Source organism: Phyllostomus discolor, chromosome 5, assembly GCF_004126475.2.
Source record: "Phyllostomus discolor isolate MPI-MPIP mPhyDis1 chromosome 5, mPhyDis1.pri.v3, whole genome shotgun sequence".
NCBI classification, from domain to species: domain Eukaryota; kingdom Metazoa; phylum Chordata; class Mammalia; order Chiroptera; family Phyllostomidae; genus Phyllostomus; species Phyllostomus discolor.
Window position 1 is genome coordinate 30,002,944 of NC_040907.2, and position 26,433 is coordinate 30,029,376.

Consider the following 26,433-nt stretch of genomic DNA (forward strand, 5'->3'; position numbering starts at 1 on the left):
GTGGGAGTGCAGGGGGTGAGCAAGGCATGTCCAAGGGAGCCCTTAAGTCCCAACCATCCGCCCCTTCCCGTGTCATCTGGCTGCCCCTTCGCCCCGCCCCTCACCTGGAGGAGGGTGTCCCCATCTGTGCGGCAGAGCTGGAACAGGGCGTAGAGTGGGATGCAAATGACAGAGGACAGTGCCATGAGGAAGCCGATGGCCACTGCCCAGCCTGGATACTGGTAGTGGTTATAGGTGATTGGCTGGTACTGGATCACCGTGAAGATGAGAATGAACTGCAGAGAGTGAGATGGGTGTGGGCATGAGGCCCACCCAGCCTCAGGCCTCCTGTCAGCAACCCCTCCCTTCTCAATTTTCCCAAAATAATAAGAGGCATTGCAGGGAGAGCGGGGCCAGAGCCAACGTTCGGGTAATGGAGGAAGCAGGCGAACCAGGGGTTCGGAGCATGACAGGCAAGTCGGCCTCACCACAGGTCTGACCCGGCCGGGGAACAAGGGAGCTGCTGTCACTTCTGCATGTCAGCTCCGCCCAGAGCCTCACAAAGCTCCCTCTGGAAATAAGGCCACATTTCTGGTCTTTGGGGCTTTTACTTCCTCACACAGAGATCTCGGCTGATCTTTCCAACCACATACCCTCCTCTCAGTGTCTCAGCTACACCTGGCGTTTTCCACCCTCTTCATTTACTCTGGAGAACCCTCCTTACGTTGTCTTCTGGCTAACCCGAGGCAAATGCCACCTCCTTCAAGAAGCCTCTCAGATTTGCTGTCTCCTGCTCCTGAAGGGCATTTTCCATCTGTTAAGCATTTGTTTAATGGTCCCCGCAGACCCGGGGTTGCATCAGCTCTGGGTCTCCAGGGACCGGCACATTTCCTGGCACAATCTCACTTACTGACTTGAACTGACTTGTGCAGAGAGGTGGGAGCGTGGGGCAGGGGGAGGGGCAAAGCCCTGCCGTTGGGCGGCTGTGGGCAGCCTCGGGAGGCTCCAGAGGCCAAAAACAGTCAGTGCTAGGCTGGGGACGCACTCAGGGGCCGCCGTGGAAAGAAGTGAGGTGAGAAACAAAGCCTGGCTGGCCGCCCAGCAACAAGAAAACTAAAGGAAGTAATAACTGTGTCCGGTGGCTATTAGGCTTATGGCCGGGGGCGGGGGGGGGGGGTGCGGTGCACGAGGGATGGTAGGGGTGGTGCAAGCCAGGGCCCCGGCGTGTGCTACCCCTCAGCAGGGTTCAGCGTTCACCTCCTCAGCCCTCAGCCGTGTTCCAGACTCAGGCTCCTCCAGGCTTCCCAGTGACCAGATGCCGGAGGTCAGGGCCCACCTTCATTGGTGGGGGGGGCCCTTTCTGGGACTTGAATGTAGTAGGAGCTCGTAGCAAGTTTTCGGAATGAACCCAGATCCTGACCTAGGCATGGACAAACCCCTCACTGCAGCTGACAAAAGGGTGGAGTTTGTCAGAAAGAGATTTTCAGAGACAGAAAGAAGCCAGGCCTCCAGAGCAGACGGGACAGCCCAGAAGCGTGTGCCCAGAGCCCGGAACCCTTACTTCAAGGTGAGCTTCAGCCTGCCTGTCTGCGCAGAGAGAGGGCACTGCCCCCTTCTCCTTACGCTCTCGGAGATCCTGGGCCAGGCCCAGGCTGCCCCGCCTGTGCCCACCTCCTTCCTGCCGCCTGCCCTGCCTAGGCTGGTACCCCAGGCCCCTCCCCAGGGCTCTCCCCAGGTGGGGACGAGCTCCCACCAGGCGGGTCGGGTCAGGCCCCAGAACCAGCCCCAGAGAGCGCTGGGCGACTGTGCCGTTATTATCGCCACTCCTGGCCTCTCACCACTTACAGGAGACTTCCGCTCCTCTTGTTTCAAAGCTGGGCCAGGGGCCAGAGCTGGCTGCCCGTGCCAGGGCTCGGGAAAATCCCACACCCCATGACGGGGAGGCCTTGGCCCTCGGGGGCCTTTCTTTCAGAAACATGAGCCAAAGCGGAAACCCGATGCTGAGCTCCCTGTGGCACAGAGGAGTTGGGTGTGACAGAGGCACAGCCCTGGACACTGCCCTGGACGCTGGGCTGACCCCGCTGTCACTCAGAGATGGCCCCGCCTCTTCTCTGCAGAGTGACCATTACACTATCAGACCCCTGGTGCCCTGGATTCCCACCCTGAGCATACAGGACCAAAATCTGAAGGGAGCAACAGCTCCCTCCTGTGGTGGTTTCCAGGGTGGCCCCGGCTCAGCCCGCAGGCTCCAGACGGAACTACCTGCTTTGAATAGTGTGTCACTGTCTCTTATTAGCGGGGTAACCTTGGGTCAGTTAGCTAACACCTCCGTGCCTCGGTTTTCTCATCTGTAGAGTGGGGATAATAACGATAGCTTGGAGAGCTGTAGCCTGTACTCACGTTAACATACAAACAGTGCGCGCAGAAAGTGCCCAGCGCCTGGCCATGGTGTGAGTTCTCACCACAAATTCAGCTCCCAGAAGGCGTCCCAGGTGTTGAGCGTTGGTGGAAACCATGACCTCCCCTCCCAAGCCAGCCCTCTCCAGTGCCTGGAAGGTCTGCCGGTGGCCCCCGATGGCGAGCGGACACCTGACTCGCGAGGCCTGCCTCTGGAGCACTCACGCATTCACGCCACGGAGCCCCGGCACCTGGGAGCACCTCGGCTCTGACGGATCGGAGACAGGTGCTCAGCGAGGCTGACAGAGGCTGACGGCAATATCAGTAATGGCCCCCGAGGCCCCTCTGGGGATGCCAGGCAGGAACGTCAGGGAGCGGGGGAGGCAGGGCTGCCTCTTCAGTGCTGCCAGCCTGCTTTCCCTTCCAGGCTGGGCACTGTCCTCTGTCAGACTCGGGGCTCTGTGCTCCCTTCTTAACCCACGGCCAGGGTGGTTCTGAGTCTCCACACACCTGTCTCCCCTTCCCTCCCTGTCCCTTCCAGGTAGCCCTCCACCTCCCGCCTCGGCCTCCTGGATCTTGTCCGAACTGTGCAGCCTCCCGCACACTGCAGTGGCCAGAACCGGGCACTCCCGTGGGAGCACTGGCCAGGTGGATGGGCTCCTGCTTTCCCTCCGCTGGTTCCCAAGGGAAGGCTGTTTGCCAAGGGGCAGAGGCCAGCCCGGGACTTACGAAGATGATAACTGGAGAGATGAAGCGCCAGCAGATCTGGAAGAAGAAGGGCGGCGGGAATCCCAGCATCATCTCGATGTCCTGGAAGTAGTTCCGGTGGCCTGGAGAGAGGGGTGTCAGTGGGCTGGGCAGCCCAGGGCTGGGGCTGGGGAGGCCACGGAAGCCGGGCACTTACCGTAGATGTACATGATGGACACACACATGATGCAGGAGATGATGACCAAGGAGAAGCTGGCTGCATAGTTGTCCATGAGCAGCAGCCAGTAGATGCCAGCCTGCGGGCCAGGGGGCAGCTGAGTCAGGGGCACCATGGCTAAGCTCCCAGCCCCGCTATTCCCTTGTGCCCTGGCACCTCCAGCCCAGCCTTCCCCTCAGCGCTTACTTGGCTAGTGAGGGGGATGCCCAGCAGGAAGCCAGCCACCGCCACGCCCAAGGTCACATAGGTCTTTTTCTGCAGGATCCACTCATTCCCCACCTCATCCACAATGGCTGTCACCAGTGTCTCTAGGAGGCAGAACTGCAGGATACGGCCATCAGAGCAGGGGCCTGACCTCCGCTCCCTCCCTCCCCTCTCCAGTCTCGTGCCTCGTACCTGGGTGCCCAGCCCCAGCAAGATGAGCATGAAGAAGAAGAGCAGGGACCAGAGCGGGGAGATGGGCAGCAGTGTGAGGGCCTCTGGGTACGCCACAAAGGCCAGGCCAGGGCCGTGGTCTGCCACGCGGGAAACGTCCACACCCAGGTGATTGGCCATGAAGCCCAGGATGGAGAAGATGACAAAGCCAGCGTAGACACTGGTGGCACAGTTAGTGATGCTGATGATGACGCTGTCCCTGATGGGGGAAAACAGGCCAAGTTCAGGGCGTGCGGCTTGCTTCCCTCTGCCCGGTTTGGGCCAGGAGAGGACTTGAGACAGGGAAAGTTCTAGGAACGAAGGTGTCCTCAACCTCTTTTCTGATCCACGCTGGCCCTTTTTAAGTAGGCAGGAGGCTCCTGAGTCCTCGCAGATCCCTGGGACATCACTGTCCCCACCCCCTCTTGTCTCTCCTGCCAAGGCTCTCTCCATCCTCCGATGACCCCGTCCAGACCCGGGGTTCCCAGGACCTCAAGGCTGGAGGGGGGAGGGGGCCCTGGTGGGCCAGGAGCTGCCCTGGCCTGGTGGTCTGAGGCAGCCAGGCCAGGCTGCAGGGAGGGCAGGGGATGGGGCAGGCACTGGGCTGGCAGGGCGGGAGGGGGGGGTGTCGCACCGGTAGCAGTTGTTGTGGAACTTGTTGTAGGAAGCCATGGTGATGAGGCCTCCCCACGCGCAGCCCAGGGAGTAGAAGATCTGGGAGGCTGCGTCCCCCCACACCTGTGAAACGGGGGAGGCCAGAGGGGAGCTGTGGTCAGAGGCAGGCACCTCTCTGTCCCTCCCTCCCCCCATCCCCGTCCCTTCCAGGTTGCCCTCCCCACCCCACCTTGGCTTCCAGGATCTTGTCCCACTGTGGGGTCAGGTAGTACATGATGCCCGTGAAGGCTCCTTCCAGGGTTACGCCTCGGACGAAGAGGATGGTCAGCACCACGTAGGGAAACGTGGCCGTGAAGTACACCACCTGCGTGAGACGGGCCCCTGGAAGCCTCTGTGCTCTTCCCGCCCCAGGTGCCCCTCCCTGGCCCCCAGCCGCCACTCATCCCCTCCCGTGGCCATCCATCACCCCTACACACACACACACACACACACACACCCCAGCAAGGGGAGGCAGGGCCTTCCTGGGCGGCACAGACCCCATCAGGGGAAGGGTGCTTACTTTCCCTGAAGACTTGACCCCGCGGATGAGGCAGAGGAACACGACCACCCACGAGACGCCGAGGCAGCCGAGGAGGGGCAGCCTCACTTCCCCAAAGTCCCCGATGTCATTCGACAGCTTCAGCACGTAGAGCCTGGGGAAGGGGATGTGCTGTCACTGAGCGCAGGCCCCCACGCCCGGCAACAAATTCCCGAGGCCCTGGGCCCAGCCTGGCAGCTCCCTTTTTCCTCATAAGGCACTAGGAGCCCCCTTGAGAGATGGGAGCCACTGTGGGGCCCCAGCTCTCTCTGTCCGCTGCCCCCAGGGGGTCCACTGCTTGCAGCCTCTCCCAGGACCCCCAGAGGCTCCTGGGGGCTACACCCCAGGCCTGAGCCAGACCTCCTGAGCCCGAGGTATGGAGGTCTCTCTGCCCCCACTCAGGCCCACCACTGACCCTTACTTGTGCATTTCCCCATTCAGTCATGCCCTCCCCTCCAGACTAGACACATCCTATCAGGTGTCGCCTCCTCCGGGAAGCCTTCTGGGAGCTTTTCATCCACATTAGTCTCCTCCATCTCTGATGAGCCGAGCAGGCAGCAGAGTGCCAAGTAAACACCAGAGGCCTGGGGCACTCAGGCCGAGTCCGCCCCCCAAAGACACACATGCACGGCTCTGTCTGGGGCACTGAGCCACGCCAGCTGTGCCTTTTCAGTCACCTGGACATTTCTGTGCACACACGGGTGTGTGAGCTGTGACACAGGGCCCCGAGTTTAGAAAGGCCTAGTGTTTAGTTCAGTGCTCTGCCACTGCCACCTTGAAATTCCTAATGCATTTGAACAAGGGCCTTCATATTTTCATTTTGCCCCGGGACCACAAGTTTCACAGAGGGGCATGTCAACATGGCCTCCTCCTTCCTCGCTTCCTTCAGGTCTCTGCTCAGGTGTCCTCTTTGCCAGGCGGCCTTTTCTAGCTACGCTGCTTAAAATTGCAGCCCTGGCCTAGGCCCAGCCCTTCTTACTCCCTTCTTTGTTGTATTTGACTCCACAGCCCGTGTCTCCTCCTGTCACACTATGAATGTGACCTCTCGATGTTGTCAGTCATCTGTCCACTCTGAAGGCAGGGCTTTTTGTCTCTGTTCACTGACACGTCCCCCAGTACCTAGCACGGTGCCTGGCACAGAGTGGTGCCCAGTCAATGTTTGTTGAATGAATGGATGAACATTGTAGTAAGAGAATTGGGAGGTAAAAAGGGGAAACCTAGAGGGAGACCGCTGTGGTTGGTACAGTTGTCCAGGCTAAAAATGATGAGCAAAGACAAGCTCTTGAGCCTCAGTTTCCTCATCTGTACAATGGGTACAATGTTAACACCAGCCCAGAATAATCTGTAGATAAATTTAGGTAAATACAGGCTCCCTTTTTTCTCCTCTTACAATTATGACCTCTCAGCATAACTTATTCTTAGGTATTCTCATCTTTTCCCCCCCAAAATCAGTTCTCAAACCTCATGGCAGCATTTTTAATACCTTGTGATGAGAAGTTACTCCTGTACTTCAGGAGACAACGTTGCCAGGCCTGGGATTTGGTACTTGGTTGGCCAGTTGGCCTGTTAGACTTATAAGAACTTTGGCCGACTTCCTCTCCGCCTCGTCTTCCCCCAGGTGGCCCTTCACACAGGGACCTGCAGGGGGCGCTGCCCGACACATCCCTCTCCTGCCAAAAGCCTCCCACAGCTGAGGTTCATTAAACCAGCATCAGCGCCAGGCCCTGGGCTACCGCCCTCGGCCCTCCAGGCTCCCTGTTGACTGAGGAGCCAAAGACAACGGGGGCGAGAGAGGCTCAGGAGCTGTGGGACTGCCAAGGAGGGGTTCCTGGTCCCCTTCAGCAGTGCTTTCCAATCTTTTTTTCTTTGTGGCACATAGAAAAAAATATTTTTGGCTCACTGGGATGAACGGACAAATCACTCAAACTTGAAGGCAACTAGGCTGGGGACTCCGGGCTGCCTAGACCCTGCCTGACAAAGGGCACATCTGGTTGAAAAGCTCTGCCCGCCGGAATAGCCAGGGGGTCCTTCTCTTTTGCTGTTAGTACTTGGAGCCCCTTCAAACACCAGCACGCAAAGTGAAGAACTGATTTCTTGTTCAAAAGATTTTTTAACCTTAATTATATAAGTTAAACTGATAGTGCTTTATACTACCTTTTAATACAATACTAGGGATTAGAGAGTTTGGAAGGTTGACCTGGAAACCAAATAATGGGTTTGAGTTTCACTTTTATGGCACCATGTTTAGTTTGGGGGTTTTTTTCTTTGCTTGTTTTGCTTAGGACTAGTGCTGTTGCAATCAAACACTTATCTAAAAACTCTTGGCATCCAACATAGGTACATATTGTTTCTTAACGCAGAGAATCTCTGGAATAATTCTGGGTTAGCTGTAGGTTTCCCGAACCACATGGTATCCACCTCGAGAACAGCACATCCTAATTCCTGCCTGTGCGTCTCCAGCAGTGGCGGTCACTGTGCCTACGGAGCGCCTGTCACTGTCCTTCATGATTTATGCTCATCAATTCGGTCAGCTTCACAGCAACAAGGTAGGTGCTGTGAGCACCCCCAGTTAATGGATGGACAGCTGGGGCTTAGAGAGGCTCGGTGACTTCCCAAAGCCACACAGCTGGTAAATGGCAGAGCCAGGGTTTAAATGAGGCCTATGTGACCCCGGAGCTGCCGTGCAGACACTGGGAGAGGACACTGGGATCCAAGTCCCACTGGGTGTTGGGTGCCGTGCTGGTCACCTCAGGGACCTGCAGGCAGGGAGGAGTCAGGCCAGCGCAGAGAGGACTGTAAAACAGGACTAAGTAATCGGTGAGGGAGGGAGCCCCGTGGGCCAGAGGGTGAGTAGGAGGCTGGAGGGGCCCAGAAATCTGCCCTCGGGGCTGTTCTCACTTTAGAGCAGTTGTTTAATCTTTCTCTGGACTTGCTTTCCCCCATTGTAACATGGGACTATTTTCTAATTTCTGCACAAGCTGGTTCATAGTGTTGTTGTGGGCCTCCAATGAGATCATGCAGCTTCCCAACAGGCGCTGCAGAGTGTGGACCAAGAACACCTGCCCAGTGTCATTGGCCTGATTCCCGCCAGACGCCAGGTGCTAGGCACCTGGCACGGGGAGCCTGACGGGGCTCGAGCACAGGTGCTGACACAGCAGTGCTGCTTCGGTAGTTCCTTAACCTCTGACCTTCGGTCTCAGTCTGAAAAACTGGGATGGTGACATGATGAGATAACAAGCCTGGCACATAGTAGATGCCCAAGAAATGGGGGTGCTCACTCCTCCCCTCCTTTCCAAGCCAGCCTGGGCAGCCCTCCCAAGGGTCATTTCCCCAGGCTCTCCAGAAGGGGGCAGCAGGGAGACATCCTGCAGGCCAGGACTCCCGCCTGCTGCCACAGCTGGGTAGGCAGGCCAGGCCCAGCCCTGGCTGACAAGTAGAGTTCAACCTGCCACCCAGTGGGCCCCCCACCCACGACCAGTTTTCTTCTTCCCCTCTGATTGCACTGGATAAAGTCCCCAGAGCTCTGTCCTAGACGGCCTTACCAGGCTGGGGCTCCCTGGCAGACAGCCCCTGGCAAGCTCTTCTGGAACATCCCTGGAGGTATGGGTGGGGCTTTGTGCATCTGGGAGCTTCTGGGGAGGTTCACCCCCAGTCTAGAACAGGTTGCCCAGCTCCCACCATGCCTTAAATACAGTAGAATACATAAGTGGGTACTTCTTTGCTTAGTTCCCCCATCAGATGTGAGCTCCGTGAGGGTGACGTCTGTGTGTCTTGCCGCCCTCTCTGTCTCCCCTCCAAGTGCAGTGCCGGGTACCTGGGGGTGCTCAGGAAATGACCTGTCCAGTGACTGAGTCTGCCTGCTATCCACACAGTGAGCCCTCCACCCCAGGTGAACCTCTTAGCCTCTCTGATGTCTACGGCCCAGCGGGGAAGCTGGGCCCGCGGTGTGTGAGCCCCGGCACTGGGCTTAGAGGATGTCGACTTGCAAGGACTTCAAGTGTCCCTGGGGTCTCGGCCGTCTGTCCAAGGCTCTCATCCCCTAGTGCAGAAAGCCTCAAGCCTTAGCCTGGCCTGGGCACCCCTGTACCATGTGATGCCCACTGGCTTCTACTGGCTAATAGTCAGTGTCCCTCCTGCCCCAACCCCAGCTCCATTTTGCCGTCTCCTGGCCTCTGTGGACCTGTTCCTGTCTCTCAAAATCCCTTCTCTCCCTCTCCCCCCTCCCCGCTCCTCTGAGAAGCCTTCTTCTGTTGGGACTGACTGCCACCCCTTGTGCTCCCACCATAGCCCTGCGCCTACCTGCACCGAAGCACCTGCCCCTGCTGTGATTAGCTACCTGTCTCCCCACTGGACGGGGGCCTTGTAAGGCCAGTGCTCCCTCTCGGGGCAGGAGCCCTAGGCCATTCACATCCATGGGCACACGGGGCCTGGAGGAGCTATGCAGTGAATGTTTGTGGAGTGAATGAATGAGGCTTACGCACCAGCCCCCAAAGCCCTCTGCCAAGGTGCTCCCCAACAGGACGTGGGGATTTCCTCCAGGGTGTCCCGCTGTGCCCTCACCCCCACCCGGGTGGGACTAGGTATTCCAGAACGCCTCCAGCAGCAGCTGCCCTTCAGCCAGTTCTGAGACTCCGGTCTCTGCAGCCACAGAGCACAGCAGCAACAGGCTGTCTTTTCTAGCACAGCGGAGGATGACAACCCTGCGCTCGGGAAACTTCCATGGCCCCTGCACTCTGCGGTGTTCAATCTAAGCTCAATTCTTGTAAGTCCTCCGGGAAGGCCGGTGCTCCCTCCGAGGCCACCTTCAGACTCACATCCTTGTTCCTCCCACCAGAACGGGCTCCTCTCAGTCTCAAGACTGGCTGTTGCTCATCCAGGCCGCAGGGCCTCTGCCATACTGTTCCTCTCACCAGGAAGCCCCCCCGCCCCCCTTTCCCCGACACTCCTCTGCAGACTTGCCTGACTGCTCCTTCACAAGGATGCCCCAGTCGCCTGTCCCCCACCGTTCTCTGGTGTGCCAGCCTGTTCTGAACAGGCTGTGTACTCCAGGGCCTCACCTCCAGTACTCCTCGCTGGGGCTGGTCCTCTGGAGCGTGCGGTTGAGCACGTGGGAGGCGTTGCTGGGCAGGGCGGCAGACTGCGAGCCGTTGGTGAGGTTGGAGGTGTCCAGCACGCCGGCGCAGTCCGGGGAGTTCCAGGGGTTGTTGCAGTAGGCCCAGGGCAGCACGTGCGTCATGGAGGAGAAGAAGTAGTAGAAGGCGATGCAGATGACCACGTTGTAGTAGATGCCGATGTACGTAGACACCACCATCATGCCATAGCCCACACCTGGCCGGGGGCAAGGACAGCAGCAGCCTCACACATCTCACTGAAGGGGACGAGCTTAATTTTAAAGGGCCCACGGGGCAGGCTTTCATGGAAGGCCTCAGAAGGGACAGGTCAAGGCCTTGGCAAGGGCAGGTGGCGGGGGGGTGGGCAGTGAAGAGGTTTTGTGTATCCATGTGGTAGGAGGGAAGGGTGGAGGCCAAGCAAACACGGACCCCAGCATGTGTCCATGGCCTTGGCCATTGATGTGCGGCACGGGTCAGCCCCAGGGCTCCAGCGGGGTTGGCAGTGTTTGTGCAGATGGGTGAGCCTGCACAGCCCCCAAAGGCCCGTGTGTGTGTGTGTGTGTGTGTGTGTGTGCGTGTATTTTACCCAGTGCTCACCTTTGAACATGGGGCTGATCCTCCAGACCCCCAAGCAGCCCTGACTTGCAAACTGGCCGAAGGAGAGCTCCATGAAGAAGAGAGGGATCCCGCAGAAGATCAGCATGATGAAGTAGGGGAACATGAAGGCGCCTGGCGGGCAGGGAGAGGGCTGGCTCAGGGGCAGCCTGGCGGGGGTCCCTCCCTCTTCCTGCTTCCGACGGAACAGCCAGACTGTTGTGACGGACTAGGACCCAAGGAGGGTGTGCACGCACTGAGCGGGAGCCTGGGTCTGAGGCACACTCCCCACGGCCTGTCTTTGATCTTGACAGAGGTCCCAGAAAGTCTGCTCTGAGCAGAACCCGAGCCCCAGAGCCACCATGTTTTGGTGGGATTTGATGGATTAGTTACTGGGACTCTCAAATGTCCCTGAACTATTTGGGCAGGGGGAAGGGCTATTGAAACACAGGGGATAGAATACAGGGTAACTTGGGAGGTTTGGGGTGCTTTTCTCCACCTCTCCTCACCTGGAGGGAGCAGGCTGCCAGGTCAGGCCCAAACAGCAGGCCGCCAGGGCCAGGGGTGGCCTGTGCCTTGGGCAAAGGGCATCTAAGCCAGGGATGGGGCCAGAGGCCAGCCTGCCTGGAGTGAATCTGTGCCAGGGAGGGGCTGGCCCGGGCCCTGATGGGTGGGCTCTATCCGAGTGGGGAGTCCCTGCCCTGTGCCCGCTGGGTACCTCCCCCGTTGCGATAGCAGAGGTATGGGAAGCGCCAGACATTGCCCAGGCCCACGGCATAGCCCACGCTCGTCAGTACAAACTCGATCTGGTTGCCCCAGTTGCCCCGTTTGAGGTTCTGGTCCCTCTTGGTGGCCTCGCTGGGCACAGCACCATTCTGTGGGGACAGGAAAGAAGCTACCATCAGCAAGGCATTTGTGCTTCCGTGCCTGATCCTCCGTTCATCCCCCGGTGGGGACGCCATGGACCCTTCAAGTTCCCACCCCCGACACTGGGCTTCCCCTCTGCTGGCAAGAGCCACAGGCAGGCCTGGCAGAAGAGGGGAGCAGGGGGAGCTGCTGCCAGAGGGCATCGAGTGGGGCCACCCTTACCAGCCCCTGAGCACCCCATGCTGGGGTCACCAGTCCACCTGAGGAGCTACTTCCAATATCTGACAGGTGAGACCCTGAGAGGGAGCTAGAGTCGAGAGCACCCCAGCCCCAGACCCTCCAAAACCGCCCCTGTCCCCTCTGGGTGAGGATCTGGGAATAGCTGAGCTTCATACCAAGCAGCCAAGTCAGGCTGGGCACAAAGGGGCCTGTGTCCAGACGCCCCCCCCCCACCCGTCACCACTGCATTGCCAGGCTGAGCACGCTGCCCACGACAGGCGGCTGCCGAGGAAGGGATGCTGGACCCCTCCCCCAGCCGAAGCCTTTTCCCTGGGTGGGCAGGGCTGGAGGGTGAGGACAGAGGGGAGCAACTGCGCTGGGCCAGACCTGGGGAGGGCATTCCAGGACTCGCGATGGGAGAGCCGGTGGAGCCCTCTGTACTGCTTGTGGCTGGGGAGGGGCCCTGGGGAAGCTGACCTGAGCTGGGTGGTGCTGGCCATGTGCTGGGGGAGGAGACCAGAGTCGTAGGCACCACGCCAGACTTGGAGGACAGACTCTGCTAGGGGAAACAGAGGGCATGACTCCAGGAAAGGGTCTCTGAGCTGAGAGGGGGAAGCTGCGGAGGAGGGGGCTGGTCAGGGGCGGCCGATGAGGGGACTTGGCCCAAGGGAAGGATGCCACACCTGCCTGGGGAGCCAGCCGCAGGCCTGGGCCGGGGGCCTGAGGCCTCACTGGGGGCAGCCCCTTCGGCAGCCCTGCCACCACAGCTGGAACTGGCCGCGCAAGACCCTTTCTAAGTGTGAATGCGCTCTCCCTGTGCCACGCCCCTCCCCCCGGCCCAGGAGGTCAAGCCACCTTGAGCCAGAGCCTGAGGAGTTAGAGGGGTCTCAGTGAGAGACATAGGGACCCCGAGAGTCACCAGCAGAGAAGCACAGAGAGTCCCTGAGTGACAGAGACCACCTCGCAGAGACGGGCTGCTCTGAGAGAAACAGGCAGGAGTGCCTGGAGGATGCCCAGGATCAGGGACGGAGCAGTGTGGCCTCTGAGGAAGACGGGCAGTGACACGGACCCTCAGTTTGAAAGAGACATATTCAAGGACAACTGTCATGCTGGCCAATAAACAAAGAGGCCCGGTGCTCTGAACTGCTGTCGGACCCTGACACCAACTGACAGAGGCAGAGGGGAGGGGTGGCTTCATGGGGACCGGGGCCTTCCGGAAAGGTGCCGGGGGGGGGGTGCAGACCCAGCAGGCCCCTGCGCCGGGTGGGGGCCCCAGCTGGGCGTCCCTTGCACTGGGCACATCTGGTCCCTCCAGGCTTGCGCACCACGGGCACTAGAGTGCAGGCCCACCTGTGGAGCGACTGCCCCGCATGCCCGATCCAGCACGGTCCCCGGCAGAGACGCCGACCCTCACGCCCTTTTGGGAGGCTTGGGGCACAGCCCTGGGAACTGTGGGATCTCCTTCAAGAAGCAGCCAGAGCAAATGGCAGGCTGACAGAGCCGGTGTTCATTCACTCATTGATTCATTCATGCCACCAGGGAGATGCACTCACATCTGCTGGGTGCCAGGCCTGGACCAGGCACCAGGAATTCACCAGTAAACAGACACGCCACCCACTCTAAGCTAGAAGTCTAGTGAGCCATCGATGAAATACACAAATACGTAATTTTTATATGCAACTGCAACCTGGCCACAGTGGGACATTCCCCACGTTACAGGAGCACGGGAGAGGACAGGGGGTAAGGGAAGGCAGGGTGAGGCCAGGGACGGCCACCCTGAGGTGGCGGCTCAGAGGCCTGCTTGGCTGCGGGTGACGGTGGCTTTCGGCCCAAGCGTGCCCTCTGTGACAGACAGGCCCGTAAGCCTGTCACCACTTCCCAGGGCCTCCTTTGGGACCGGCCTGGCAATACCGCAGGGTCAGGGGGGCATTTTTTCAGAGGGTGTGGGGCCTGCTTGGGGTGGTTTATCCACCCCCAAACAAATCCCAGCAAACAGGGCTCCTATATACCGACCCTACAATAACAGTTTCATTCTGTCGAGGCCTGTTTACTCAGGGGCACAATGGGGGATTGTGGCAGCTGCAGGGTGCATGGGTGGGGTCACCGAGCAGCGGTCACAGCTGTAAGGGAGACAACTGAGGGCCCAGGGTGGCCTCACGGGCAGGGCAAGGGCAAGGCCCCCAGCAGACCGTAAATACCCAAGGCTTGAAGCCTGAGGTCTCTGCAGGCCCCAGCCCCCACAACCAAGTGCGGCGGGAGCAGCCTTGGATCTCTGTGGCCTGCTCCTTGCCTGGCATGGAGGGGACTGTGAGGGTGGTGATGCCCCCGCCACGCGCCGTGGGCAGCCGCTGGATGGAGCCCTCAAGAGCCAGCGCACCCAGTTAATGAGCAGCACGGTGCTGAGCATGCGCTGACCAGTTCAGCTGTACCAGGTGCCCCTCGGGGAGGCTGGAGCCCCCAGGACAGGGGCCTGGGGCTAGGGGTGGGGGTGGCGCTCTGGTGGGAAGTGTCCACAATAGGGGCCTGCTGTGCGGAAGGAGCTGGAGGTCTGTGAATGACACACGGCAAGTGGTGCAAGAAGCTCCCATCAGAAGCAGCGCTGAGTCTGTTCTCCGGCCCTGGGCCTCAGCACCGTGGTGCCCCAACAGCTGCCGCTGTGGATGCGGTGCCCGGCCCGGGGAGCCTTGCCCGCAGCAAGGCCTCTGCTTCAGTCCCAGCGCAAGCCACCTGGACTGTTCAGGTGTCTTGTCTGGTGAGGGTTTCGTCCTCAGTGGAGGACAGGGCAAGTCCACCTTTCTCCAAGGACATAAGAGGAAAGGATCTCTAAAATGCACTGGGCTGGATGCAGGGGCTGGGGGCGGTTTCCCAGAACTCCCCTTCCCTTCCTTCTCCAGATCCCCCTCTGGAGACTTCCTGCCATTTCCTTCCCTGCTAGCGAGTGCGTGGCTGGCGAGCCTTTTTCAAGGCTGCACCGCTTTTACCTCCTTGTATAATCTTCCCAATCTAAACCTCTCATTTTCTCACCTGCTGGGTAGACAGCTGTGCCGCTGCTGTTTACTGTCACTGAAGTGGCCGCCATCTCTGAAGTGGCCCACGAAAGGACACCTTTGTGCTCATGGTCTGCCCCAGACTGGGGGCCTGGCTGCCTGACCCCGCTCTGCACCCCTCCTGCCCGTCACCTGTCTCCCCCTGCTTGCCCGCCACCGCTCTCCCTTCTTCCCTTGCTTACACCTTGGTGGTGAATTAAACCCTAGCTGTCCGGGGACCCTCTGGGTGGGCACTTTTCCCCCTCAGGGTTCTTGGACAGCCCCCACTTTCACACCTGACTCCCCCAGCATCGGCCTGGTGGGTGGTCTCCAGCATGGGGACCACCTGGCCTTAGAACTGAGCTCCCCCAAGCCAGGCAGAATGTAGGCTCTGGTGCTCTCTTTCTGAAGTGACCCCCACCATACACACACACACACACACACACACACACACACAGCAGACCCTCAAATGCCCCTTCCCCGGAGAAACAGTCATGGAGGCAGAAGTGTCCTTCCCTGCTTCCCTGCACGGGACTGGTGGCCTGTCTTGGGTTAACAACCATGCACCCCAACCAGGCACTTACAGAAGTCCTTCCCTCAGCCCTCCGCTGGCCATTCACTGCTCCGGATGAGCTTCTGGGATTAAGCCTGTTTAGCTTAGAGGGCAGAATCTGGGTCCCCCACTGTGTCCCGGGCTCAGCAGGGCACGACCCGCACCAGGGGTTAGAACCCTGGCATTCTATTCTGCAGCCTGCCCCCCCCCCCCCCCAGTGATCCTGGGCAAGTCACTGCCACGCTCGGCATCTCAGCACCCTTATCTGTGAAACTGGGGGGCCGGGGGGCGGGGAGACAGGGCAACCTCAGCAGACCTAGTCTTCTGCAGCTCCGACTTGCCTGGAATTTTGCTATTTCTGACTCTCTCCTGTGTTTTCCCTTAGTTCCCACTAGCTTTCTTGACGACTTTTCAAAATGTTATTGCTTTTCTTTCTGATTATAAAAGCATTATAAGCTTATCACACACACATGAATTGGACATGACAGAAAAGCTTAACAGAGGAAACAGCTGCAAAGCCCGATCGCAGAGGGGACCACCACCTCCACAGGACGGACCCCTCCTCTCTCCGTTGCACGACTCAGAGAGAACCCCGACTTCTGCCCTGGGCCACAGCTCTGCGCTGGCTCCTGACTCCCGCCCGGCTAGATCAGTGTCCACTGGATATTTTTGTGAATTGTGAGCTCCCTCCTCCTGCTCTCGGTGGACACTGAGGAATCCTGGAGCTGCCTGGCTGGGCGGGCCCCCTGGGACCCAGCAGGCTGCTTGTTTGGGATTCTGCAGCCCCAGTATTTGCTCATGGGATGAAGTCCATCCAAGACAAACTTTATGGAGGAGAAGGGCAAGACCCTACATCCCAGACTGACCTTGAGCCAAATCCAGATCACTGGCAACCTTCTCTGAGCCCCAGGGGGAAGCGTAAGTGGAACAGACATTACGGTAATTTGTGGCTGCCTCAGAAGAACTCGTGACCTCCTCACACCCCTCAGTTCTTATTCCCTAAGTTCTCTCCCATCAGTCCAGGGGCCCGGCTGGCCTTTGGGTAGTACCTGTCCTGCAATGACGGGACCTACCATCCTTCGCCCAGCCTCTCTTATCCAGACATGGGAAAGAGTCGGGGTCACAGCCGGAGGAGCAGGACCGTGGAAAAATGTATCTCAGGCCCAGTCAGTGCACAGGGGCGATTAGTGCCTCCTGCCTCAAGGAAACCCTCAGCGTAACCTCTGGGCACCTACCAGGCGTGCAGGCCCTTGTGTAACAGGTGAGAGAGGCACGGCTATGCCTTGTGCTATTCCACCCAGAGTCACGACCGGCAGAGAGACCTGCCAGTTTTGCGAAGAGCAGATGGAAGACACACCCCTCCAGGCATGCCAGGCTCCACTCCAGGCCTTGGGGAGCAGGAATGGGGGACACTGGGTGGGCCCTACCTCTGTCTCAGAGAAGCCCAGCAGCCTGCCCCTTGCTGCGGCAGCTGTGGGCAGTCTCCGCCCCAGCTGGTTGGCAGTGGGCTGGCACTCTGACAGTGGCTTTGGTTTTTGACCCTGGCAGTCCTGGGATCATTGGGCAGCTCTGCATAATGCTTCTCCCCAAACTAACCCACATGTCTCCGGAGGACATTCCTTCTCTTGCCTTCTGAAGGTCAAGTTAGCATGCCCTACAGGTGGAGGGTGGCTTTCCTGGTCCTCTCATCTTTGTTGTCAACAGCCCCATAGCGCCTGACAGTCCTGCCCATCCCTAGCTTCCAGGGACGATGGCACACCAGCACCCACCCCACCCGGGCACTTGCCCTGGACACTAGTGAATGTTCCATGAGGTCTCTCTCCTTCTAGCTGAGAGTCTCGCTGGGTCCCCTTCCCCCACCCTCACTGCTGAGTCCATGTACCATGTCCCCCTGCTCCCTCACCCTCTCTCCCCATAGGAGTAACTGCCGTGGCAGACAATGGGGCTGTATTGATTAGTACAATTCCTGGGCACCTCCGGTCTGTCTCCCCGGGAGCTAGGACAATGCAGCTTTGATACACAGAGCAGATTCTCAGCAGGTCCTTGGGCTGGGGGAGCCCTCACACCCCCACTCTCCTCCCCCGCGCCCCCACCACACAGCTAACTCTTCCTGCACTCCTTTGCACAGTTGCAACTTTCTGGGTCACTTTGGCTGGTGTCTGTCTCACTCGCTGGCCGTGCCTGCCCCTCCCTGGCACAGATCACTCGGCCCCTCTCCCCACCCCCAGCCCAGCCGCCCAGACTGCCTGGCACCGGGGAGAGGGCTCAACCTTCTGGAAGGTGACTGACCTGCTCTGGGGAGGAGGGGGCCACAGGTCCACCAGCTGCAGCCATCCCAGGTGAGCACTCGGAGAGGAGCGCAGGGCGCCTCTGCCGCTCATTCACACCTCTGCCAGCTCCAGACGGCACTGACGCATCCCCTGCCTCTCCCGCTGCCGGCTGGGCAGCGGCAATTACTTTCACCTCATCTCCTCCCGAAGCTCTGCCTACCCCCTCCCCGGGCCCTCCCCCTCCGGCCAGTCCCCATGCAGCCCAGCGAGGGTGCTCCAGAGCTAGAGGGAGGCATGGGGTTTGCTGTGTTTTTCCCTTGTTCCCAGCAAGTTACTGGAACAACGACAACACACACACAGCCATAGAATGAGGCGGAGTGAGCTCAGGAGGGAGTGAGAGGACGGTTTGCTCCTCTCCCCCAGCTGGGCCTCGGGGCCTGGCATTTGGTGGGCTCTTGGTAGGGTGGTCGGGTGCCACTGGGGGATAGAGATGGTAAAGGGACAAGGAGAAGCAGGGTGCAGCCCACAGGGCACTACCAAAGCATCCAGACTTCTTAGAATGGGCTGGGGGATGCTGGGCCCTGGGGCTGTCTCCTCGCCCCAGACTTAGGGGTCCCCAACCAGGCAAGACCCTGGTAGGGGAACATGATGACAGTGTGAGGAAGCTGTGCCCTAGTCAGCTGCACTTTCTTGGAAAAAAAGAGAGCATTAAACCAGAGGATGGTCACCACAGAATCCAGACAAAGGGGGCCACAGGCGAAGGACCCGTGGGGACTCGTCCTGCATTGCTCGGAACCTGAGGCGCTGCTCTGGGCGTGTGTGCTGTGTGCTGGGCACCGTCCCGCAGGAGTGGCCCTGACTGGGGCGGGGTGTGACTCACACCCACCCAGTCCCTGTCCTCTGAGGCCACGCTCACGGGTCAGTCCCCGGCTGATGGTGAGACACCACGAGCCAGCGGGCAGGAAGCGGGGGTGCGTACCCTGGTCCTGGGAAGGCATGGCTCTTTCTGGAAACTGATAGGCTGGCCAAGGGCCTGACCCATGGCAGGGTCTTAAGAAACATCCATCAGGTGGGAGCGTGTCTGAGTTCCGACGTAAAGAACAGCTTCCTGCGAGTTTGGTTGGGGTGGCAACCCTGAAGGGCACACGGCGGGACGCCACTGAAGTGAACAGGGCAGAGCTCTGCAGTCAGATGGGCCTGGGTTCAAACCCCGGCTCTGCCAGCTTCCCACCATATGTAACCCTGGGGAAGTCACCTAACGCAGCTGGTTTCGGTTTCTTCCTCTCTGAAATAGGGACACTAAAGCCCTGGCCAGGGAGCTCAGCAGCAGTCCCCAGCCTTTTGGGCAGCAGGGACCGTTTTCATGGAAGACAGTTTTTCCGTGGAGGGAGCAGGGGCAGCAGGTGGGGCTCAGGCAGTAACTCGAGTGAAGTTCTGCTCATCTGCCCCCCGCGGCTCACCTCCTGCTGGACCAGCCCCAGGGCACCGAGGCTGTGGTTCAATCCCCAGTCAGGGCACAAATGAGAAGCAACCAATGCATAGAGAAGTGGAACAACAAATCGATGTTTCTCCCTCTTTCCCTCTCTGTCTCTCAAATAAAAATATTTAAAAATAAAATAAATAAACAAATACAGTGGGGATAACGTCCACTCACTGTCCAAGCCAGTGAGCGTCAGTCACAGTGGCAGCGGCCCACACGTGTTAGGTGCTGCCTGTGAGCTGGACAGCGTCCGAGCACTCTGCACACACAGCGGCCGGCAGAAGCGAGGCCTGCGTGGGTTCCGCTGGGAGGCTGATAATGTGGGTGTGATACTTTATCATTTCAATCCGAACATTTCACCTAAAATGTCATAGGGTGTGCTTGAGTGTGATAGTGTTATGTTACAGAATGACGTGTTTATCATGCTTTTGTAACCAAAGATTGTGTAATAAACCAGGGGCGTTATTTGTGCCGGACCCTGTGCGTCAACCCATTTATTTCGTCCTCCCAACAACCCCTCGAGGTAGGTACGCTTTCACCCCTGTGTGGGGGAGAAGAGGGACACTGGCCTGGGCCCAGGCGAGTACTCTAAGAACAGCCCCGGACCCCACGGACTCAGTCACTCACTGGGCTGGCCTCACGCAGCCAGGTCCCCAGACATGCCCCGCTGACTTCCTGCAGACCCAGACTGAGGGCCAAAGCCCTGGCTGGGCCACTGGCTTCAGGAAGGCCCAGTCACCCATGATGCCCAAATGCTCACTTCCACCCAGGGTGGGCTCTGGGCTCTGGCTGCCCTGGCCTGGGCCAGGTGCCCAGAACAGGCAGCCCTGGCTGGATGGCTTTCTCTGGCCCTGGCCACGGGACAGGAGGCAGCGGCAGCCCAGCTGGGCCCTGGCCGTAATGAGGCCTCATTAGTGGGATCCAGCTGCTCCAGCCCCACTTAGGGAGGCCACCCCCCAACCCCCACCTCTGACTTTCCTTAATAAGAGTGGGCATGTGTCCAGAGGGGCAAGGAGTCTAGGGGCTTTGTTGTGCCCTGTGACTCCAAGGGACAGTCCTGCTGAGCTGGGACTGTGACCTGCTGGGGATGGGAGGAGGGCTGCAGGGAAGCTGCGTGAGGGGAGGTGTGGGCACAGGACTGAGTAGGTGGTTTCCAGGGAGGGTGGCGAGGGGAAGGAGACCAAGAGGAAGGGATGGCAGGGTCCCAGGTCCAGAGGGGAAGGTTGGGCTTTATCCTTTGGATCTAGATATTGTCCATGTCATTGAGGAGACGGGAGCTGCACATCTAGGATCACCTAGTTGATCATCTATGCTGTCCTGCCCAGGAGAGCACCTCCTTGGTGCTGGGCCTTACATAAAGAAAGCACCCACTACGTGCCATGTCCTGTGTTAGCCAAATACCCACCGTGAGCCAAGTCCAATCCTGGAAAACTACACAGTGTGCCAGGTCTGTGCTAGGAAAGCACTCCCTGTGTGCCAGGACATGTGTTGAGAGAGTGCCCACTGTGTGCCAAGTCCAATGCTGGGAGACTTCCCACTGTGTGCCAGGACCTGTGTTGAGAGACTATTCACTGTGTGTCAGCCCCATGCCAGTGAGCCCCTGTGGCTTGCTAGGTCCTGCACTAGGTGAGTGTCCCATGTGTGACAAACTCTGTGAGGGCCCAACACATGCCCAGCCCCGAGCAGGGTGAGTACCCACTGTATGCCTGGTGCTGCGCTAGATGAGTGCCCACTGTGTGACAGGCTCTGTACAAAGGGAGTGGCCAATGGGTACCAAATTGGTACTAGTTAAGTAAGCCCTTGCCACATGCTGGGACTCATGCTAGACGCATGCCCAGAAGGTGATAGGCCTTTTACCAAAGGAGTGGCAATGTGTGCCAAGCCTGTGCTACTTGAGGACTTGCCACATGCCAGGACTTGGGCTGGGTGAGAACATGTTGCATGCCAGGCCCTGGGATGGATGCTGCAGACAAGAGGTATCCAAACCCTCATGTCCAGGCAGAACAGAACAGGTTGGGGTGGGGCAGCCCCAGGTAACATGAGGTGCTTGCAAAGCCTTCTGGGATAATTTAGATGCTCTGGCACCCAGGGCCCTAGCCCAGGTGACTCTGATCTTATTCAACACAAATCTTCCCAGTGAGAAGCAATCAGTGAGTTCTGAGGAGGGAACAATGAAGCTCACCAAGGCCCAAGACACCGTATGAACGAGGAACGGACATGGGGTGGGGATGGCACTGAGTCAACTAGCTTATGAACTTGGTGTGAGGCTGCTGGGTGATGGCTGACCCTGTGGGACTCTTTTGTCCTGGCCTCCTGTCCTCCAGCTCCATGTTTTCTAAGCCCCAGGCAGCACCCCCACACGTGTACAGAGGTATGAGGTGTCCATGGAAGGATCACGCCACCCCGCCCCAATGCCCCTAAGCATCCCAGCTGCTCCCAGGCTTGGAGGCACCCTGGCCAGCTGGGGTTTTGCATGGCCTTGTCCTAGGAGCTGCTGAGGCGTGAGGGAGGCAGCTGAGCTGGCCTGGCAGAAACCATCTGGGCTGCGAGTGGGGGGAGGGACACGTGCAGCAGGCATGTGGGCCTGGGCACGTGCTGGGAAGTGGTTTGCTCCTCCATGGGGCACCTGCCACATGAAGAGCCGGGCAGAAGCTACAAGGATGACACAGGATGTCTGTGGATGCTAACGAGACCCAGGGGTCCCATGTCCTCACACCCAAACCCAGAGCAAAGGGGGAAGGAAGTGAAGACACTGTCCTCACAGTGAGACCCACTCCCTCCACACTGGGGCACAACTGGCAACAGAAGCCACCAACCTGGAATGGTCCATGTGGCCCTGGCTTACATGCACGACCCTCAGCACCCTGTGTCCTGCCCCATCATGGCATCCAGAGAAGGGGCATGTCTGAAAGGAGCATCCTTAGCCATGTGTCCTTAGGGGAACATAGCACGTAATAAAGTGCCGGCTCAGCTACCTAGGTTAGCTAGGACAGATGGCGCTCCTCAAAGGCTGTATCCTAGAGACAAGCACTGAATGGAGGAGGCTTCAGTTCCAAAGTGGGGCCCGAAAATAGCAGAATAGTGTAGTCCAAGGTCATCAGCAAAAACCGAAAAAGAGGCAGGAATAGATTCTCAGCAACTATGGGGATGCCCAGGGGACAGATACTATGAGCCTAAAATGAAGCAGCAGCGGGCAGAAGCCAAAGGGCAGAGGGCACGAGGAAACCAAGCCCCAGCTATCTTTAGGCACATCACGGTGCTGGGAACAGAGTCCCAAAACAGCATTCTCTTCCACAGACAGGCTAGCCTGCAGCTCCGGGATGCTCAGCTCTGGCAGGGACTCTGGGAGATTTTGATTTATGCTCCCTACGGCCCATGTGGGTCCCCTGTCTCTCCTGCCTGATTGCCTCAGTCCTTTCAGGGTCACCCCCGGGAAAGAAGGGCAGCCAGAGAGTACACAGAGGGTTTCTCAGGTTTCACGGGGTTCAGAATTGTCAAGTAAGAAAGGGCAGAGCCATACCCCACTTCCTAGACAAGCCCATGGCAATTCCAAGACTTCTCCAGGAAAGCAGAGGCCTTTCTTGGTGCTATCACAACATCCACTCCTAGTAAGTGTTCAGGTCATGAGACCGCCACCTCTGCCTTACTCGGAGCCCCCAGAGTTCAGGATGGCTCAGAAACACTTTCAGAAGCTGGGTTCATTCAGACTTGTTCCAACCAGGAGGGGGCCAGACCTGACCAGGCCTGAGGGACACAATGGAGGGTCCCGAGCCTGTGGGCAAAAAAAGGGACCACACGTGAAACCTGACAAGCTCAGGGGAGGCCTACATGGAGGGCTCTGTCACGGGGGGAAATCTCAGTTCTTCTTGCCCACACGGTAAAGAATTAGAGGTCAGAAAGTCTATGAGCATACGCAGGGTTTCTCGGTGATATCTTCTCATGGAAGAGAGTGGGCCTCGCTGAGGTGGGGGTAAAAGGCAAGAGCATCACGTCCTTTGTCTTGAAGACTTGTATCATTGGCGGGAAGGGGTGAAGAAGTTACATATTGATTGACGGGTGAAGGTTGTCCAGCTTCCCCGGGAGACATGACCACCCAAACACAGGTATGTGTGGGGGTCTGTTAGCCCAAATCTTTATCTGGCTCCACACCCCACTTGTTCATCTTGTCATAAAACAGATCCATGACAAAAGGCAGTTAATTAAGTTGAGGCAGTTACCTAAAATTATTTATGGGCTCTTTCTGTAAGCCTTAGGGACCCCCTCAAAAAGGAGATAGGGACCAGAGACAGGCAATTAACCAAAGCTGTTTTACGGGCTTCTTCGCTGGGCCCTGTGGACCCCTTCCGCTTCCCCCTGCTAGACCTTGAGATGAACACAGTTTCAAAGGCTCTCTATCGAGGATAGTGAAAATGATATATAGAATCTCAAGGTGTTAACATGGCATTTCTTGTGATGATCGGAACACCTGGGAACCTCGCTGGGCCAGGCTCAGGACTGCTGTGTTAGTGGGTAAGACAGGTCTCCTTCCTCTCCCTGCCCCGGTTTCCCATCTATCCTACCTAGCAGCTCAAAAAACACCGAGATCGGAAGTAACCACACGGGATGGTCTGAACATAAAAATTCCTAACTGAAAGTGGGCCACAGTGAGAAAGTAGTCACTTCCTGGATCTGTAGCTTCCTTGACAAAGGTCAATCTTGATCTCAAGTGAGCCTGTCTATTGTCGTTTTGCATGTAAGCTAGTACACCTTTGAAATGCTAACCTCCTTTTCCAGAGGACTCAGGGCACCACTACCACACCACAGCACAAGACCACTCACTCGCACGACCCGACCGCTCTCTGTGATTGCTCGTTCCCGCACACACTTCCCTGCGCTGTAAATGGGAATGATCCTGTACCCGCCAACCCCATCTCACTCCACACAGTCTCAGAGACGTCCCTGCTTTGCGTTCTGCCAGCCTCCCTCCTCTACCACCAGCGAATTTCATGTCGCCTCCCCCTTTCATCTCTTCTGTTGACTGTAACATACAAAATAAGCTGCAAAACTGCCATTCTCCATGGAACACCTCTCCATCTATTGAGATTTTGCTTCCCGGCAATTGTCATCAATTTGGTTTAAATAAACTCAGAAAAACTCCCTACAGGTTTGGACGTTTTTTGTGACGACACCACCTGGCTAACCTCCTGCAAACCCTTGTTCGAGTCCCAGAAATCTTTGTTTTGGGAGGGCTCTGCAGAGACCCTAGGCCAATCAGTCCTTAAGTGGATGAGAAAGGAACTGCTGTGGGAAAGGGAGGCACCAAGGGAGGGCCTTGGTCAGAGACCAGCTTCCCCACCCCGGTGGTGCCCCAGTCTAGCTCATCCCTGAGGCGCGATCCCAGGAGAGAAGATACCAGCAACTGCCCTTGGGGTAGGATCTGGCACCTGTTCCCTGCTTCCTGCTGCCTGTGCCACCCTACTTGGTCCATCGGTGTGAGCGGAAGCCCTCCCCAGGCCCTGCTCCACCTCTGCTTTTCAAGGCGCCCACCGCCTCTCCTGTGCTCCAAGGCATTGGGCAAAGGAAGGGCCGTGGCTTGGGGAAAGGGGAGCGGCAGGTTTTCTGAGAGGCCTCAGGAGAGGATTTAAACAAAATGTGCTTTGTTACTTTTCAGACTGGGAAGTACAGAAAAAAAAATAGCCAGGGTCAGAAGACCCCTTAATGAGCTCTTACTGAGCACCACCCCACCGTGGCAGGCAGAGCTCTGGGGGGTGGGAAATGGGGTGGGGGGGTCTCAGCCCCAGGGCCGCCCCAGGGGTTCTGCTGTCCTCCTGACAGGAGGAGCTGTAGCCTTCTCTCCAGGGTGTCTCTTGTGACCCCAGGAGAAGTGAGCCTCCTGCCTCCAGTGGGCTCTGCGGCAGAATCTGCCCCGCATGGCTCCGGAGCTGTGGCGCCATGGAACCAGCCAGGTGGGGGCCTGCCTGCCCGGGCCTGGGCCAACCATAGCACTCAGGAGCCCGGGCAGTGCCAGACGTGGGGACCCACAGAACCTCCTCGGCCTTCCTGTCATAGGGCAAGCAGCCGGCCGCAGGCCCAGAGCGGGCAGTGCTCATGCCCACCCCTCCCTCCGCAGTCTGGTCCCTGTACTCACCAGCATCCCTTTGGCACCTTTTCCCACCATGGTGGCAGTGGGCTGGGGGCTCTGGCGTCCCAGGCCACAATCACAGGCTCTGCTTCAGTACCTTTCAGGCCACAGACCTCAAGAGCTGTGGAGAGAGCAGAGCACAGGGTGAGGATCTAGCCCGGGCAGGCCGAGGGAAGGCATGTGTGGCCCTCGGGGCTCTCCGGAACAGGTAGCGCAGGGCCCGGGACACCAGCTGGCAGGCCTTGCTTCCCTCCCACCTTGGCACCCCTCCGCCAGGCCACTTGTCATCTCGCTCCTTCCTCAGTGACCCTGGCTTGGCTGCTCCCTGGCTCCCCTGCTGACCCTTCCCCCGCAGCCCTTAGTCTCCAGCCTTCGTGCCCCAGGGGACAAAGGTCTATTTTTGACTCTCCAGATGCCCAATTTTATAAAAGATTTTAAAAAAAGAATACAAAACTGGACAGGGTCCAATTGTTTCATCATCTGTGTGAATGGCTTCAGCCTTTACCCCGAAGAGGGGTCGGCGTGGATCCACCACCCATCCCACCCAGGCAGCCAGGATGGTCCTTCCTCATCCCCGTGCCACTCAGCTCGGGTTCCAGGGTGACCGGGCTTGTTGTTATGTCACCAACGGGGACCATAGGCTCTGGCCATGCCAAACACACCATGTGTGGGCATGTTTCCTTGCCCTCATTCAGGCTGCCTCCCGCCCGCAACACCTCCCAACACCAGGTGGAATTCTACAAGTCCTTTAAGACCAGGCATAAATGTGCCCTCTTCTCTGTAGCCTCTCCCTCACCTGAATGAACAAATTGCTTCCTCCTTTTTGTTTTGTACAGATATCTACTAGTGTCCTTACTGACTCATGGTAGACTAATTTGCCTTTAAGTCTGTCAACCATGAGTCCCTGGGTCCCCTGAGGGCTCGAATCTGTTTTATTTACCCCTTGGTGCCCAACACCAAGCACAGTGCTCAGCATGCAGGCAGTGTAGGCTGCACTGAAGAAAAGTGGGTAGGGCTGAGGCCCTGGAGTGAGGGTCAGCTGAGATCCTGTGGGATGCACACAAGAGGCGATTTGGGGCTGGCGAGCTGGAGGGGCAGCAGGCAAGGCCAGGCAGGTGTATACAGGTGTAATGTCAGGTACAGATGGTAGAGGGCAGTTTATGACAGGCCACAGGAGAGGAATCAACCCTCAGGGAGACTCAAAGAATTCTCTCATAGGAGGAAAAACCTGGGTCAGATGGACAAGGACATTCAACCACCACAGGGCCTGGTCCCAGGAAGGATT

General features: G+C 58.4%; 1 protein-coding gene across 3 annotated transcripts in view; it reads right to left on the reverse strand.

The window, feature by feature from the left end:
* Positions 1-26,433, reverse strand: part of SLC6A9 (solute carrier family 6 member 9) — a 32,301-nt gene that overhangs the window by 1,292 nt on the left and 4,576 nt on the right. For 2 of the 3 annotated variants that reach the window (XM_028512087.2, XM_028512088.2), the window contains exons 2-13: positions 25,155-25,269; positions 11,331-11,487; positions 10,616-10,747; positions 9,965-10,235; positions 4,890-5,022; positions 4,560-4,694; positions 4,350-4,453; positions 3,698-3,935; positions 3,488-3,622; positions 3,281-3,380; positions 3,106-3,206; positions 105-275 (exon numbers count right to left, since the gene is read on the reverse strand). In XM_028512087.2, coding sequence (XP_028367888.1) covers positions 105-275; positions 3,106-3,206; positions 3,281-3,380; positions 3,488-3,622; positions 3,698-3,935; positions 4,350-4,453; positions 4,560-4,694; positions 4,890-5,022; positions 9,965-10,235; positions 10,616-10,747; positions 11,331-11,487; positions 25,155-25,184 — 1,707 coding nt within the window. In that variant the 5' untranslated portion in view covers positions 25,185-25,269. Of the gene's footprint in view, positions 1-104; positions 276-3,105; positions 3,207-3,280; positions 3,381-3,487; positions 3,623-3,697; positions 3,936-4,349; positions 4,454-4,559; positions 4,695-4,889; positions 5,023-9,964; positions 10,236-10,615; positions 10,748-11,330; positions 11,488-17,566; positions 17,756-25,154; positions 25,270-26,433 lie in introns of those variants that run through there. The other variant, XM_028512086.1, reaches the window with a different exon arrangement.